Source organism: Aspergillus pseudonomiae (genome assembly GCF_009193645.1).
Source record: "Aspergillus pseudonomiae strain CBS 119388 unplaced genomic scaffold BDV37scaffold_12, whole genome shotgun sequence".
Taxonomy (NCBI): Eukaryota; Fungi; Ascomycota; class Eurotiomycetes; order Eurotiales; family Aspergillaceae; genus Aspergillus; species Aspergillus pseudonomiae.
The window spans coordinates 41,894-57,285 of NW_022476004.1; the positions used below are offsets into that span (position 1 = coordinate 41,894).

Here is a 15,392-nt window from a genome sequence, read left to right on the forward strand (position 1 = left end):
ACCCGCAGATTAGCAACCAAATTTGGGCTTCTCAGTAGCTTAGCATGATCTGAGTTAACAAGATTGAGTACACTGGGCCCTCAAACTTTGATCAATTTTCTACTAAGTTTACAATTTGGCAGGAACCAAACATGCCCATTCTGTGTTCTACTAATAATTAATACTTAACGTTTGCGTTCCATGCTTAACCAACTTTCACATCTCCCACAGTGATCCAGCCCTAGCCAGTGGGCATATCGTCGCAATGCCTCAGAGGAAACCCAGCAAGTACGGAAACAAGTTTCGATCGAATGCTGCATCTTTCAAACCAAAACGGACAAAGACCATCGAATTTTCTTCTCTTCGATCGACAGAAGCCACCTCACAAGATGAGAAATTCGAGGCGATTCGGCTGGCGAACAGCATCGACGAATCATTGGGATTCCCGCGCTTTGAGTCCGGCGAGAAAAGGATTGGTTGGCTTACCAATATGCACAGTACTTCAGTAGAAGATCCGAATGTCCCCGGGGGACGCGCCGGTGTGGACTATTACTTTCTTGAAGACAACGGCGGAAGTTTCAAGGCAACAGTTGAATATGACCCATATTTTCTCCTCGCAGTGAAGAAGGGACACGAGGCTGAAGTTGAGGAATGGTGTCGGAGAATGTTCGAAGGACTTATCAAGAAGGTCGCGAGAGTAGAGAAAGAAGACCTTAAGCTACCGAACCACCTGCTCGGGCACCGGAGAACTTTCCTTCAAATGTACTTTGCAAATGTAAGCCATCTGCTGGAAGTTCGAAGGACTCTTCTACCACTGGCGGAAAAGAACAAGAAAAATGTGAATGTGATGGATACTTACGTGGAGATTTCAAGGTTTGTTGAACTCAGGCGGATGCTAGCTGGATTGGTTAGGAGCTAACTATGTTCTTAAGCGCAAATGCTGGCTTTGATCTCTTTGATGACGAAATAATTAATGAGTCACGATCTAATGGAACTATGGAAGCGAGTGATTTTATAATTGATATCCGGGAATATGACGTTCCTTACCATGTTAGAGTGGCGATTGACAAAGGTAGGCGACTCCTTCCTATGATGTGTATTACCTGACTGACACATCGTCTTGAAGATATCCGGATAGGAAAATGGTACACTGTAGAGGCAAAACACGGTGTGATCTCATTGACTTGCATAGAGGAACGAGTCCAACGTCCTGACCCGGTTGTTCTCGCTTTTGATATTGAAACGACTAAACTGCCGCTAAAATTCCCTGACTCTGTCATCGATCAAATTATGATGATTTCGTACATGATTGACGGGCAAGGATTCTTGATTACGAATCGAGAGATAGTATCTGAAGATATCAACGATTTCGAGTACACGCCCAAGCCCGAATACTACGGTCCATTCATGATTTTCAATGAACCCGATGAAAGGAGTGTCCTAGAAAGATTTTTTGGGCACATAAAAGAGGCTAAACCGACTGTTATCGCTACATATAACGGTGATTTCTTCGATTGGCCGTTCGTTGAAGCGAGAGCAAGTGTCCTTGGAATCGATATGTATACGGAGATCGGCTTTCGCAAAAACAGTGAAGACATTTATCAGAGCGATCACTGCGTGCATATGGATTGCTTTGCTTGGGTCAACCGTGATAGTTACCTCCCCCAGGGAAGTCGTGGTTTAAAAGCCGTCACTGTTGCAAAGCTCGGATATGACCCTGATGAACTCGACCCGGAACTCATGACCCCGTACGCAAGTGAACGCCCTCAAACACTAGCCGAATATTCGGTGTCCGATGCCGTCGCCACATATTATTTATATATGAAATACGTCCATCCTTTCATCTTCTCGCTTTGTACCATTGTCCCGCTTAATCCCGATGACACGCTGCGGAAAGGAACAGGTACTCTTTGTGAGATGCTGCTGATGGTTCAAGCATATCAAGGCGAGATCGTTCTGCCTAACAAGCACAAAGACCCCCCCGAAGCTTTCTATGAAGGCCACCTTCTGGAGTCAGAGACATATGTTGGTGGACACGTGGAAAGTATCGAAGCTGGTGTGTTTCGAAGTGATATCCCCGTTACATTCAAGATCGATCCTACTGCCATCGATGAACTGCTTCGCGATTTGGACGCGGCTCTGACATTCAGCATTGAGGTGGAAGAGAAAAAGTCATTGGATGATGTCGTCAACTACGAGGAAGTCAAGGAACAGATCTCCAAGCTTTTGATCGCCCTGAAGGAAAATCCGAACAGGGAGGAGAATCCTTTCATCTACCATTTGGATGTTGCTTCCATGTACCCGAATATCATCACCACAAATCGATTACAGCCAGATGCCATGATCCAGGAATCCAACTGCGCTGCCTGCGACTTCAACCGACCTGGCAAAACCTGTGACAGGCGAATGCCGTGGGCCTGGAGAGGCGAATTTCTTCCTGCTAAACGTGATGAATATAACATGGTTCGGCAAGCGGTTGCAAACGAAAGATTTCCAGGCAAGACGAAAAACAGTCCGATGAGGTTGTTTGGCGATATGAGCGCTGAAGAACAGTCTGCTATAGTCAAGAAGAGGCTTCAGGACTATAGTAAGAAGATTTACCACAAAATTCACGACAGCAAGACAATGGTCCGAGAGGCTATTATCTGCCAGCGAGAGAATCCCTTCTACGTGAACACGGTCCGCAACTTCCGAGATCGCCGATACGATTTCAAAGGCAAACAAAAAGTTTGGAAAAACAAGACTGATTCCCTCAAATCGGCAGGCGCTTCGGCGGCGGACATTGAAGAAGCAAAAAAGATGATCATTTTGTTCGACTCGCTACAGCTTGCCCATAAAGTCATCCTAAACAGTTTCTACGGTTACGTCATGAGAAAGGGATCTCGATGGTATTCACTGGAAATGGCTGGCGTGACGTGTCTGACGGGTGCTCGAATCATCCAGATGGCAAGAGAGCTAGTTGAACGTATCGGTCGTCCACTGGAGCTTGACACAGACGGTATCTGGTGTATGCTTCCTGGGTCCTTCCCCGAGAACTTTTCTTTCACTCTGAAGAATGGGAAGAAGCTGGGGATTTCTTATCCATGTGTTATGCTGAATCACCTTGTCCATGGAAGTTATACTAATCACCAGTACCAAACCCTTGCCGATCCAAAGACTTTTAGATACGAGACGCATAGTGACAACTCCATTTTCTTCGAGGTCGACGGACCGTATAAAGCAATGATTCTGCCAACCTCGAAAGAGGAGGATAAGAACTTGAAGAAGCGCTATGCTGTTTTCAATCATGATGGGTCTTTGGCTGAACTGAAAGGGTTCGAAGTGAAGCGGAGAGGAGAGTTGAAGCTGATTAAGATTTTCCAGACTCAAATCTTCAAGTTCTTCTTAGAAGGAACGTCGCTTGAAGAAACATATGCTGCTGTAGCCCGAGTAGCTGACAGATGGCTGGATGTGCTATATGAACATGGAACTACATTGGCCGATGAGGAATTGATCGAACTCATTTCTGAGAACAGGAGTATGACGAAGACTCTGGAAGAATATGGTAGCCAGAAATCCACATCTATCACTACGGCACGCCGTCTAGCAGAGTTCTTGGGAGAGCAAATGGTCAAAGACAAAGGTCTGAACTGCAAATACATCATATCTGCAAGGCCAAGGAATACACCTGTTACGGAGCGAGCTATTCCAGTAGCGATCTTCTCGGCTGAAGAAAGTGTGAAACGGTTCTTCTTGCGGAAATGGCTGAAAGATGACCCTGGCGATTGTGACCCTCGAACTGTGATTGATTGGGATTATTATCTGGAGCGACTCGGATCTGTCGTGCAGAAACTTATCACAATCCCTGCTGCTCTCCAGAAGGTCCGCAACCCAGTGCCTCGAGTCGCTCACCCAGATTGGCTGCAGAGGCGGATCAATGTGAAGGACGATAAGTTTAAGCAAATTAAGATGACCGACGTATTTGCGAAGAGCGAGAAAAACCCATTGACAGACATCTCTACGAATATCCTCGACCATCGTGTGCAACATAGCGGTGATATAGGTGAGGTAATTGCAAGCTCAACTGAGAAGTTGAAGTCCTCCCCAAACAGTAAGACATCGCAGAAAAGAAAGCTTCCGGAAGGTCCTACGAAAACTTCTCTCGACCCTTTTGCTAGCCTGCCATCAAGGATGCCGCCAATGGCAGACGATTATGTCGGATTCTTGAAATATCAAAAGCAAAAGTGGAAAATCCAGAAGCAAGCACGCATCCGCCGCCGCCAGCTTTTCGGCGAAAGGACAAATATTGCCAATGACTCCTTGAGTCATCTTTTCAGAAACCAAGCCGAGCTTCTTTATATCAGTACCTGGCAAGTTTTGCAGCTGACTGAAACGACAAGGCCAGGCATCGTTCGAGCTTTTGTCTTGATTGATAAAAAGGTTCATACTCTCACAGTCAAAGTTCCCCGGCAAATGTACATCAATCTGAAACGAGACTCTCTCCCTGATGTTGATGTTCCAGATTGTGAGGTTGAGAAAGTCAATCACACTTTGCCGAACGGGCATCCTTCGGTGCATTTGTTCAAATTGACTTTGTCTGAGGAGACCTATTTGCGTGAGGCTGACAAGATGGATACACTTCTACAGCATCCAAGCATTGAAGGTGTCTATGAGAAGAGTATTCCTTTGAATGTTCGTGCTATCTTGAAACTTGGTAGTATATGTACTTTTGACGAGGAACAGCGAGGTGTTCTGGGAGAAGGGTTGGAGAGTGGATTTGATCTGTCGACTTTATGTCGTACATCATCAGACCAGCCTTATCTCATGGACTCACCGCTAGTCTATCACTACCTATATCATGTCGCTTCTGGTGATAGGCAGATTTTCGCCCTGTTCTCAACAACTAAAAGTGAGGCACATGTTATCATCTTGAACCGCACGAGAGACGTCCAGGGCCTTCCGAACGTCGACAAAATATACACGGATCTTCTCATGCGGAGGAAGCAGAACATATCCGGAGATGAGCCTCAAAATGCATTCGAGTACCAGGAGAAGATTCACTTCCGAACCACGCAAGTCACAACCAGAAGAAAGGCATATCTAGAGGTCGGCGACTTGATCAAGAAATTCAGAAGCGAAGAAACCCAGCCAACGGTTCTTGTTATACAATCGCAGCAAAGAAGTCGTCTATGCCACGACATCCCCATGCTGAGGGAGTATCCAATTATGTCAGTAAAACCAGAAGTGTCTGATATGGATCTTCCCCCTCTAGGCTGGCAGGCATTCATTGCAAGACGACTTGTCACACACTACCTGTATCTCTCGGCTTGGATCCAGCATCTGACTATGCTGGCAAGATACGGCGACGTTCCCCTCTGCAACTTGGAAAGTGACGACCCCCGGTATCTTATTGACATATCATACGCCAGGCGCCTTCAACAGAACAATGTCGTCCTCTGGTGGTCTTCCGGTCCAAGGCCTGATCATGCAGGGTACGAAAAGGATGACATAACAGGCCCTCTAGAGAAGGTATCCATGCCATCTGTCAATGTCCCAAGCGCTTACACCACCGTGTGTATCGAGCTTGAAGTTCGCAATCTTGCCATTAATACTATCCTAACATCCTCGATCATTAACGAGATGGAAGGTGCGGATACACTTCTAGCATCATCCGAGCCTTCAGCTGATTCCAACGGGTCCGGCGTCCTTTATTCGGAGAAGGCGTTCGCATCAGCGGGTGCAATTGTACTACGGGAAATGGTGAAACACTGGTGGACTGAGGCCTGTGAAGGAAACAATATGGCAGATATCATGGTGCAGCACCTGATTCGCTGGGTAGAGAGCCCAGTCTCGTGCCTTTATGATCGGTCTCTACATAACTACGTGCGCATGTTGTCCAGAAAGTCGTTTCAGCGACTTATGGCTGAGTTTAGACGCGTTGGGTCAAATATTGTTTTCGCTAGCTCTACACGCCTCTTGCTTCAGACCACTAAGGCTGAAGTCGGAAACGCCTACGCATACAGTCAATACGTATTGAAATCGATCCGCGCAAACCCGTCTTTTCATTTTATTGATCTCGAAATCAAGGAATACTGGGACTACCTGGTCTGGTATGACGAGTACAATTACGGCGGAAAAGGCTGTCGGGAAGTGGTTGGATCCGATGAACAGGAACTGGAAACTGTCATGCATTGGCAGCTCAGCCGTTTCCTCCCGGGCCCAATGCAGACAATCTTCCATGATTGGGTGGTGGAATATATCGATCTGATGCACAGCATCAAGCACCCCGAATCGGCCGACTCGTCCACTCCCCGAATGACGCAGATCCCGATCGGGCGCCCGACAGACGAGGACGATGATGAAGTATCTGCTGTCCTTGCGGAGAAATTCTCGAAGCCCTTGAAGAAGCAAATATCTGGTCTTATCCGCCGTCAGCGCGAGGAAATGCTACACCCTGAGCTTGCATCTGACTACCTTTTCCCCGTCCTTCCCGGGGTGTTGTCGGACCCCAACGAAGAGAAGCGCAATCCTGTGTTAGAATTGGTCAAAATGTTGATGCAGGTCCTTAGTCTCTCCAAGACGACAAGCTTGGAGAACCGACTTCTCCGTCGCGAACTACTAGCCATGTTTGAGGTACGAGAGTTCAGCAAAGAGGGTCGATTTGAGAATCCGGCTGCCAGTTTGAAACTTCCCGAGCTGACCTGCAGCGCATGCTGCTTGATTCGAGATCTGGACCTGTGCCGCGATGAAGATGTCCTCCCGGATCCCGGATCTGACCCAAGCAAGGCCGTGACGAAGCCCTGGCGCTGTCCTTTCTGTCAAACTGAATATGATCGACTGGCTCAGGAAGAGATCCTTATCGGCCAGGTCCATGGATTGATCGTTGGCTGGCAGACACAGGATTTGAAATGCTCCAAATGTGGAGGGCTGAAGGTCAGCGAGTTCATGGAGCATTGCTCGTGCAGTGGTAAATGGGTGGAAACCATGGATCGTGCAGAAGCGGAAAAGAAACTGCGAGTCCTCAACAGTGTCGCGAAGTTCCATGGGCTTAAGCTCTTGGAGAATGTGGTGGAAGGAGTCCTAGAACAGATATGATCAAATTCGTGCGGTTTTTTTTTCTTTTTCTTTTTTCTTTTTATCTCCGTTTTCATGACTTCAGATGGGTACATCTATGTACGTGGGAGTAAGAAGGACTGCATGATCATCTTCAGTACTATACATGGCGTTTGGGATGCTTGGGGGGAATCTTTTGTGTGTGAGGGTTTTATTGTATAGTATATCCATCAGTGTATGTATGCGTCTGTAATGCCAGGGAATTTTACAGAACCCAAAATTGGTAAACTTATTTTGACCTGTCAATCAATAAGGTTGGAACCGGCGGTCACGAAGTGATCAGCTCACTTTCTCTTTTCTTCTTTTCTCCACGGTGTTCAGATCCTCTGCCGGTCCTCTGCCATTCCCAAGAGTTCTTTGTTCATGAAAGTTCGAGTATTTATATTTGCGGAGCTCCAGCGTTTGAGATCAGTCAAGCCCCCACTCCATCATTTTATCAGCGGCGACGGTTATCGAGATTGCGTTTCAACCAATTAATTAACCCCGCCATCGATTTCCGCGACAATTTCACCGCAAGTGCGACAGACCCATCCCACCGTCCCTGCGACCGGTGAACCTCTCAAACCGGTGGGTTCCCTTGCCAAGCGGACATATCTGCAGCCTAATTTGACTATAAGGGGTTGAAACCCCCTACAGCTTGACGGTCTCTTGCTGACGATATAGTCAACAGTGCCGGCTCACGAAGCGCGTCCTATCCTTTTCTGCTCTATCGCGCGGAGACCAAACGGCTTCTTCCGATATTGAAGGACTCCCTGGTTGGATACCTTATTTCTCTCCTTAAATGGCATCACAGGCACAAGCTCAGGCTCAGGCCCAGGCCCAGGCCCAGCGACCCAAGGTCCAGCCTTGTCGATACAAGACGGGGAAGACCCTGGGCGCTGGATCTTACTCCGTTGTGAAGGAGTGCGTACACATCGACACTGGTCGGTATTATGCCGCGAAGGTGATCAATAAGCGACTGATGGCGGGGCGCGAACACATGGTATGGGTGTCTACTAGGAAATGTCCAGAGGATATACGATCGCTGGCAATATGAGTTGACTATGATTGTAGGTTCGCAACGAGATCGCTGTGCTCAAGAAGGTGTCAATGGGTCATCAGAACATTTTGACCTTGGTCGATTACTTTGAAACTATGAATAACTGTATGTCTCATCTCGGATCCTGGCCTATGAATTGTACCCTAGGTTAACCGTCCCGGTTGTGCAGTATATCTGGTCACCGACCTCGCACTGGGCGGCGAGCTGTTCGACCGTATCTGTCGTAAAGGCAGCTACTTCGAATCAGATGCTGCGGATCTTATCCGCGCCATTCTGTCGGCTGTGGCCTACTTACATGATCACGGTATCGTGCACCGTGACTTGAAGCCGGAGAATCTGCTATTTCGCACCCCGGAGGATAATGCGGATCTTTTGATTGCCGACTTTGGATTGTCCAGAATCATGGACGAAGAACAGTTCCATGTTCTCACTACGACATGCGGTACGCCCGGGTACATGGCGCCCGAGATTTTCAAAAAGAGCGGCCACGGAAAACCAGTGTATGTCCCCACAGAGTGCCCATTCATTGCAACCGCCTGAATAGGCCAAATTTCCGGTTTTCAACAGTACGTCTGACACAATGCAACAGGGATATCTGGGCCATCGGTGTCATTACCTACTTCTTGCTCTGCGGCTACACCCCCTTTGACCGCGACTCCAACCTGGAAGAGATGCAGGCCATCCTTGCAGCTGACTACTCTTTTACCCCGCTCGAATACTGGCGCGGCGTCTCGCCGCACGCCCGGGATTTCATCAAACGGTGTCTGACCGTCGATCCCGAAGCACGTATGACCGCCCACGAAGCCCTCCAACACATCTGGGTTAACCCGCCCTACGACCCATACGCCGACCAGTCCGGTGAAGACTTGCTCCCGACCGTCAAGAAGAACTTCAACGCCCGTCGTACACTTCACAAGGCCATCGATACCGTCCGTGCGATCAACAAGCTCCGCGAAGGCGGCGGCCTGATGATGGACGGGGTGATGAGCGTAGACCCGAAGCCGGAAAGGGTCAACGGCAACCAAGTCGTCGAGGAAAAATCACACCACGACGGACAGATGGACCTCGACGGCCGCGGCGATGCACGCGGCCAGACGGAGGAACAGATCCGGGCACAGGAGCAAAGAGTGAAACAGATGGTAGCCGGATTGTGGAGTAGATCTGCGAAGAAATGACGAGAAAAACGAATCTGATGATAGATATGCCAAGATTTTCAGCCACCGTTTTTCCTTATGATCGGGCTTTTCCTTTTTCGTTTGCTTCTTTGCGTGTCTTATACAGTTTTGTTTCTTGCTTGGTTGGTTTTGCTGCCATTGCTTGAGCTCTGACGATTGTTTATGTCGATGCATGGCAATGCATTAATTACTATTTGGTATATGATGCATTTTGGATATATGTGTATGTATATATATATATCGCTGCCGCGGGAGGTCTCCATACTTTTGCAGTGGGGATTAAACAGATATTCAAAGAAATATCTCATATATCTTTGCACCATATCTATTGATGGAACTATACAGTATTACAATAATCGATCGCTTGATGTCGAAGCAAATCGGGGGAAGTAAGACTGGTCCATCAACAAACCCTACAAAAAGCACATCCCATGCTTGTACATTGAACAATAAAACTGAAATATAATACAATAAAAAGTACAGAAAACCATACTGCATAGTAGAATAAATAAGTGATGCACAGTTCAACTACGATGATAGAATTGAGGGATGGGACTAGACGTGATATGCCTCAATTTCGGGATATCGCTTGATATTCAAAAAACTCTGCAGACCCTGAAAACATATTAAACCGAACACGCCATTACCTCTTCATTGACACCATCACATCATTAGCCAAATAGACAGGCGGTCTCCAAAATGCACCTCCCAGGCCAAGGGCTAGAAAGTATCACTCGCAGAATAGAAACCAAGACTATCATATATGTTCATACAGCTGGACTCAACAGCTTCTCACTTCCATCCCCCAGGGACAGAACCCACTGCCGCCATTCCTGCCATTCGGCGTAGCTCGCGGAGGCCTTCAAACCTTGATACTTGACTACTCGGAAGTCGGAGACCTGCTCCCATGGCTTGCTGGAGGTGGGGGTGTGACCTCCGCTGCTGCTACCTCTTAGAAATCTCCTGGTCATGCTTTCGTGGCCACCATCCCAGCCTGCTTTTTCCATCAAGCTTCTCAGTGTCTGCTCTTTAGTCCACCCTTGCTCCACGGGGACGTCCGGTAGGTAGGTTGCACCGTAGCGTCGACCGCGGTTAATGAATGAGATACGGATTCCATGGACTCCGAGAGTCCAGTCTAAAGCGTTAGTGCAGGGCTCAAAGGATCCAAGGAGGGTTAAAGAGCATGATAGGGTGGGTATAGCGGCGGCTGGAATTGGAGTGAAGCGGGTATCCTCGAACGCACTACGACCGCGTTAGCAACAGGCATCTAGGTGGGAGATGATCCATCTGCTCCCACATCGGTGATACATACGAGGTGAGGGCGTAGGATTCCAAGCCTGCAGCAAGCTCCTGCGCCTCAAAAGTACCGATACAACCGCGAAGTGACTTACGGCCACTCCTGGACACGGTGTTCCAAGTTACGAATAACGGATACTGCTGGTCTTTTCCCCTTTGTCGTCTCCAGCCGCTCGCATCGGACTGCAGCGACTGTGAGCTTGGTGTGGTCATGGTAGTAGTGGGAGTGGAACTAGATAGGCCTGAATGCGAGGAATTACTCGACGGCGTGGTAACAGAGCTCGAGCCCGGCGAGATCTGGCTTTGGAGGCGACTGATATTTGGTAGCTTCAATCCCCGAGGGCCGTTCTTGGATTTAGAGGATACACCGTCTATGTCATCATCGTCATCCCCAGACTGCAGGCCAAGACTCTCGCTCTCCCTCAGAGAAACCGACTCATCGTGGTCCTGGAGAGCAGAAACCTTCCTAAACTGCTCGTATCGTTCCCATAGCTCCTCCACGGCTGAGAGGCTAATGTGCTCTTGACCTTTATACGAGACGGCGAGGCATTCAAAGCAGTAATAGCAATGGGCGGGGGTTGCCATATTCTCAGAAGCGCCAGGATCACGGGCAAGAGGTGAAAGAAATTACTGCAAAGCAAGCCAGGTGTCCTTGTCCTTGAAAAGAGCCAGGTTTCCTGTGACAGGTCTTCTGATACTAACAGACACCTTGCTCCACCCGGGATGGACACCGCCGCTTGCCGCTTATCTCGCGAGAGGATACACAAGATCAGCACTACTTATGGACAGATATCAAGCCCGTTTGAGTCAATTTATTCTGAGAGGAGGCAGATAGATCCAGCCGCGAAGCTCACTGTCTGGTTCCGTCTGTGTTTGTGTCTGGTAGAGGAGAGGGGAAAGAAGGAATGAGGGGGAAGTACTCCCATTACATATCAGGCGTCGATAAGATAAGCTCCACGTGATGGTATGGTTGGTTATCCTCCCGTGACCAGATTAGACGCAGAAAAAGAGATTGAAGAATTCCAACGTTTCATGGGATTGCTTTTCATACGATGACGCAAAGGAAAACTCGAGACAAGCTCCTTAGGGCTACTGAATACTTCGATGCAACTTGATTGACTAGCGGGGGTTGTTCCAGGGTTATAAGGCGGCGGAACCTGGTTCGGTGGTCCCTGAATAACCCTTCCCGTGATCTAGATACTAACTTCAACCACTCTACGGAGATTCTTTACCATGAGCAATACTTGCAAGTCAGTAAGTCTCTCCATTTCGGCTGTACTTAGGTACACGGAGGGGAAAAAGATGAATCATATAAACTACATACTACAACAGCCTTAACCATTCCTACTTGGTCCGAACGCTCCGTGGACATGTTAAGGACCGGCCCCACCATACTAATCAATATTTGGCTTCGCCACGCTTTAAAAAGAGTCTTAGGAAGCAACACCAGAAGACAAAAAGAGAGATGAAACGTCAGCGACAGGATTTGAACCTGTGCGGGCGAACCCAACAGATTTCTAGTCTGTCGCCTTAACCACTCGGCCACACTGACGGTTGTTGATGTTTACATGTATTCTTAAGTAAAATATAAAGCAATTTTGGGAATGTCCTAGGCTAAACGGCTTGCTACACGCCAGCACAGGTAAGTAGATAGCAAGGACAGTCGAAGGGAAACAAACCTCCCCCCTAAAAGAAAATTAGAAAGCTTTATTACTTCTATCACTATCTCTTAATATCTTACAGGGCTATTCTTCCATACCGTCACTACTGGTCTGCCTTACCACCCCATGCTATGGACACTCTAGTCTATACGAGGATGGCAAACACCCCACTGTGTTCATTTGCCACTGTCTTCGTACCTGCAATCGTAGCAGATCACTGGAGTCGTAAACATGATTATAGTATCACATGATAGGCGAGCCCTACCTGGGAAAGGTTGTGGGAGGTCAACCAATCAGAATATATCTACTATCGTCTATTGTCTTGAGGCTATGGAAACCACCCTTTCTTTATTTTTATTACTTTTCAGTAGGAATCCGAGTAACCTTGCTGTTGGTGCAAACCAAAGATCTGAGGATAACGATGGGAGTCAGCGAGGAAGGTTCTGGACAGACATGGCTGGGCCTAGAACTAAGAATCCAGAAAAAGGATCATGGAAAATTATATACATAAGATTTGTTTGAACGTTGTCAGACTACTATTTGTACAATTTTGCCTCCCGAGGTGAAAAAAATAAAGATGTTTTTGTTTTCTTGGACAACAACCTGCATGCAGAAGTCCTGCTTGGGCTATCGCAATGTAAGTATCGTCATGTCTTTTGTATCTTGAGTGATATATATGTATGTACTTATAGCAAGCAGGTGCACTCTAGGGTTCTATGCAATCTCGCTGCAGCTGCAAAGAGCCCAATGCGCACACCTAAGAGCAAAGTGCCCCCAACAGCATACACCATGGTCTAACATTGGTGAGCAGCGCCTTGTGTCTGTACGTCTTTCGAAACGGCCAAGGCGCGATCTATTAGAATGCTAAACCAAACGGTTGTGAAGCATGGCTGTTCCTAGACATTAGACCAGGCGAATCACTTTACGACAGACCACGAGCTAGTGATTAGTCGAACAGTCGCCTGGAGCAACCTTCAGGTTATCTGGGTGGAGTTGAAGGCTATCTGTGAGATAAGTTTCGTAGCTGAGCTGGTCACTATCACCGCCCACGATCGTCCTTCGGTATAGGCAAGTTCAACATAGACAGCATATTTCGTGCGGGCCCTGCACCACCCGCCTGACTTTGTAGGGCTTCTAGCAAGTTCTTCGCGAGATTTATGTCGATATCTCCATCCTCAAGGTCGGGTATTTCCCCTTCACCTTCATCATGGTCCTCGCTTGGCTTTCCTTCAGACAATGCCTGCTTACCTGCTGATGCCATACCGGGGCGATTCAGGTCAAGCACACCCGTGCCTCTCAGCTCGGCTTCCATCTGCCGTGATAGCTCTTGTATCTGTTCGGTATCATCTTCAGATTCAGCATCTAGTTCTTCCACTCGACTACGAGGCATCGATGGCCGAGATGAGCCCTTGGAACCAGATGCCGAGGGCATTCCCATCATCTCTTTCATCATCTTTGAGAACTCCTCTTCATCAAAGGATGCCTCCTTGTCCTCCCCATCACTGCTTACTTCATCATCGTCATCATCATCACCGTTGTCGGAATCAGAGCCATAATCGTCAAAAAAGTCAGCCCCATCGAGACCAGCTGAGTCATTATTCAGAAACTCTTCAAAGCGTGCAACAATGCGCTGAAGATTCTCTTGGGCGTTAGCATCGCCAAAATTTCCCTTGGGAAGTTTCCCGTCATCCTTTTCCTTCCCTTTCCCCTTCAGCTCCCTGTCGAGATCCTCAAAACTGATGTCTAGCCACTTTTCGTCATCCTCTGTTTTGTCCCAGGTAGAGATCTCCTCATCGGTAGGCAGATACTCATCTCCGCTTTCGATATCTTCCAAGACAAGTTTTATCTCCCTCACGACGGCCTTGTCTTGGTTTTGTGGGTCGGTGAGAAGCATTTCAAATCCACAGGCAAGTTTCATACCCAGTTCTGCCTTGTCATAAGCCTTTTGATCATCCTTGGACGGTAACACTCCAGCCCATAATTTTGGCACTGGGAAATCCTGGCTTTTGAGCTGGGCATAACCGACTCTAGTGAACCGGACGCTGACCGTGACGAAATCCTGTGGCTTAAAGACGAAACTATCGGATTCCTTAGCTCGGAGAGGTCGTAATGCAATTGGGTCCCTTAGATAAAAGGCTTCCACTGCTGATGATATATAGGCGGGCTTCTGGTGTAATAAGTAGGCGATCTTGCGTGGGATCCTAATCAGTGCGGAGTGAAGGTTTTCGCGGATTTGCTGGGGATAATTGCGCAATCGGTAGAATGCCTCCTCCTGAATCATTGCTGAGCGCATAAGCCGTGCAGGTTCCTCGACGATGATCTTCCTCGAATCTGGAAGGGATAGCTTCTCCGTCACTTTGCCCTTTTGTTTCTTCGGCTTGATGATAACAAGTTCACCACGATGTATCCACACCTACAGAGATCATAAGCACTATGCAACGGACTCACAAACAATGATCTTCTTACTCGATTATCTGCTACTTCGGGCTCCAGCCATGCCGGCAGTGTCCCTGCAGCTTCGATGAGAAGGAACTGCCCATCACCATCCGTGACCTTGACCCAGACATCCTTATGCTTTTTCGAAAGCTCGCGCAGTAAATACACGACTACCCATTCATCTTCGATCGAGTCGCCGAAATTGGTGCGTCCGCGCAGAAAGGTGATTCCTAGTTATGGTTAAATCATCAGCATGGCCCTGTGGTTTCGCCTTAGTTGTGAAAGATGCAATCACATACCATCTTCCTTAGTAATCTCCAAGCGGAACCCTTCTCTCTGCCATATATAGTCTTTAAGGAGGTCCTTTGTCAATTCCGCTGCAGTACGTTGTACTTCCACCAAGCGCGATCTCGTTTCTGCGACTTCGTCGATGATAGCGGGGGAGGGGTCGGAGGAGATATGATAGAGCGAATACTCCACACAATCGTCGGGGAGCTCAGGTTTCGGGATGGGATGAAAGGTGGACTTAAACCATTCTAGGTCTTCCTGCGACATGGGTGGCATAGTGACAACTTCAACACGCCAGTCGTTCGCAGGCGCAAGGAATCAGTTTCGCTCCATCAAAAGAAAAATTACTGGCAATGACTTCATACCGAACGAGACGCGGCGAATCTCCCGGGCCGGCACCCGTGACCTCAAAACTAAGCCTTTTCC

At 48.1% G+C, this 15,392-nt stretch overlaps 5 protein-coding genes and 1 non-coding gene across 6 annotated transcripts; 3 read left to right on the plus strand and 3 right to left on the minus strand.

Annotated features, from left to right (window-relative positions):
* The first annotated feature begins 24 nt into the window (after positions 1–24).
* BDV37DRAFT_241105 (DNA polymerase epsilon catalytic subunit POL2) lies at positions 25–7,284 on the plus strand. The gene is made up of 4 exons (XM_032081145.1): positions 25–67; positions 123–852; positions 912–1,051; positions 1,106–7,284. The coding sequence occupies exons 2-4, from the start codon at positions 245–247 to the stop codon at positions 7,051–7,053; spliced, it is 6,696 nt and encodes a 2,231-aa protein (XP_031944476.1). The 5' UTR covers positions 25–67; positions 123–244; the 3' UTR covers positions 7,054–7,284.
* Positions 7,285–7,354: 70 nt separating this feature from the next.
* Positions 7,355–9,730, plus strand: BDV37DRAFT_241108 (serine/threonine-protein kinase). Its single transcript, XM_032081146.1, has 4 exons — positions 7,355–8,053; positions 8,125–8,215; positions 8,280–8,610; positions 8,700–9,730. The coding sequence occupies exons 1-4, from the start codon at positions 7,853–7,855 to the stop codon at positions 9,283–9,285; spliced, it is 1,209 nt and encodes a 402-aa protein (XP_031944477.1). The 5' UTR covers positions 7,355–7,852; the 3' UTR covers positions 9,286–9,730.
* BDV37DRAFT_28262 (uncharacterized protein) lies at positions 9,367–9,730 on the plus strand. The gene has a single exon (XM_032087087.1). It carries the CDS (start codon positions 9,448–9,450, stop codon positions 9,676–9,678), a length of 231 nt encoding a protein of 76 aa, XP_031944478.1. The 5' UTR covers positions 9,367–9,447; the 3' UTR covers positions 9,679–9,730.
* A 135-nt stretch (positions 9,731–9,865) lies between these two features.
* On the minus strand, positions 9,866–11,675 carry BDV37DRAFT_241110 (AMMECR1 domain-containing protein). The gene is made up of 2 exons (XM_032081147.1): positions 10,598–11,675; positions 9,866–10,527 (listed from the first exon to the last, which is right to left on the minus strand). The coding sequence occupies exons 1-2, from the start codon at positions 11,164–11,166 to the stop codon at positions 10,053–10,055; spliced, it is 1,044 nt and encodes a 347-aa protein (XP_031944479.1). The 5' UTR covers positions 11,167–11,675; the 3' UTR covers positions 9,866–10,052.
* A 377-nt stretch (positions 11,676–12,052) lies between these two features.
* BDV37DRAFT_t57 lies at positions 12,053–12,133 on the minus strand. The gene has a single exon. It is a non-coding gene; the product is annotated as a tRNA-Ser (tRNA).
* Positions 12,134–13,195: 1,062 nt separating this feature from the next.
* BDV37DRAFT_28303 (putative regulatory factor Sgt1) lies at positions 13,196–15,287 on the minus strand. The gene is made up of 3 exons (XM_032087197.1): positions 14,978–15,287; positions 14,709–14,908; positions 13,196–14,655 (listed from the first exon to the last, which is right to left on the minus strand). Exons 1-3 carry the CDS (start codon positions 15,240–15,242, stop codon positions 13,282–13,284), a joined length of 1,839 nt encoding a protein of 612 aa, XP_031944480.1. The 5' UTR covers positions 15,243–15,287; the 3' UTR covers positions 13,196–13,281.
* Positions 15,288–15,392: the final 105 nt, after the last annotated feature.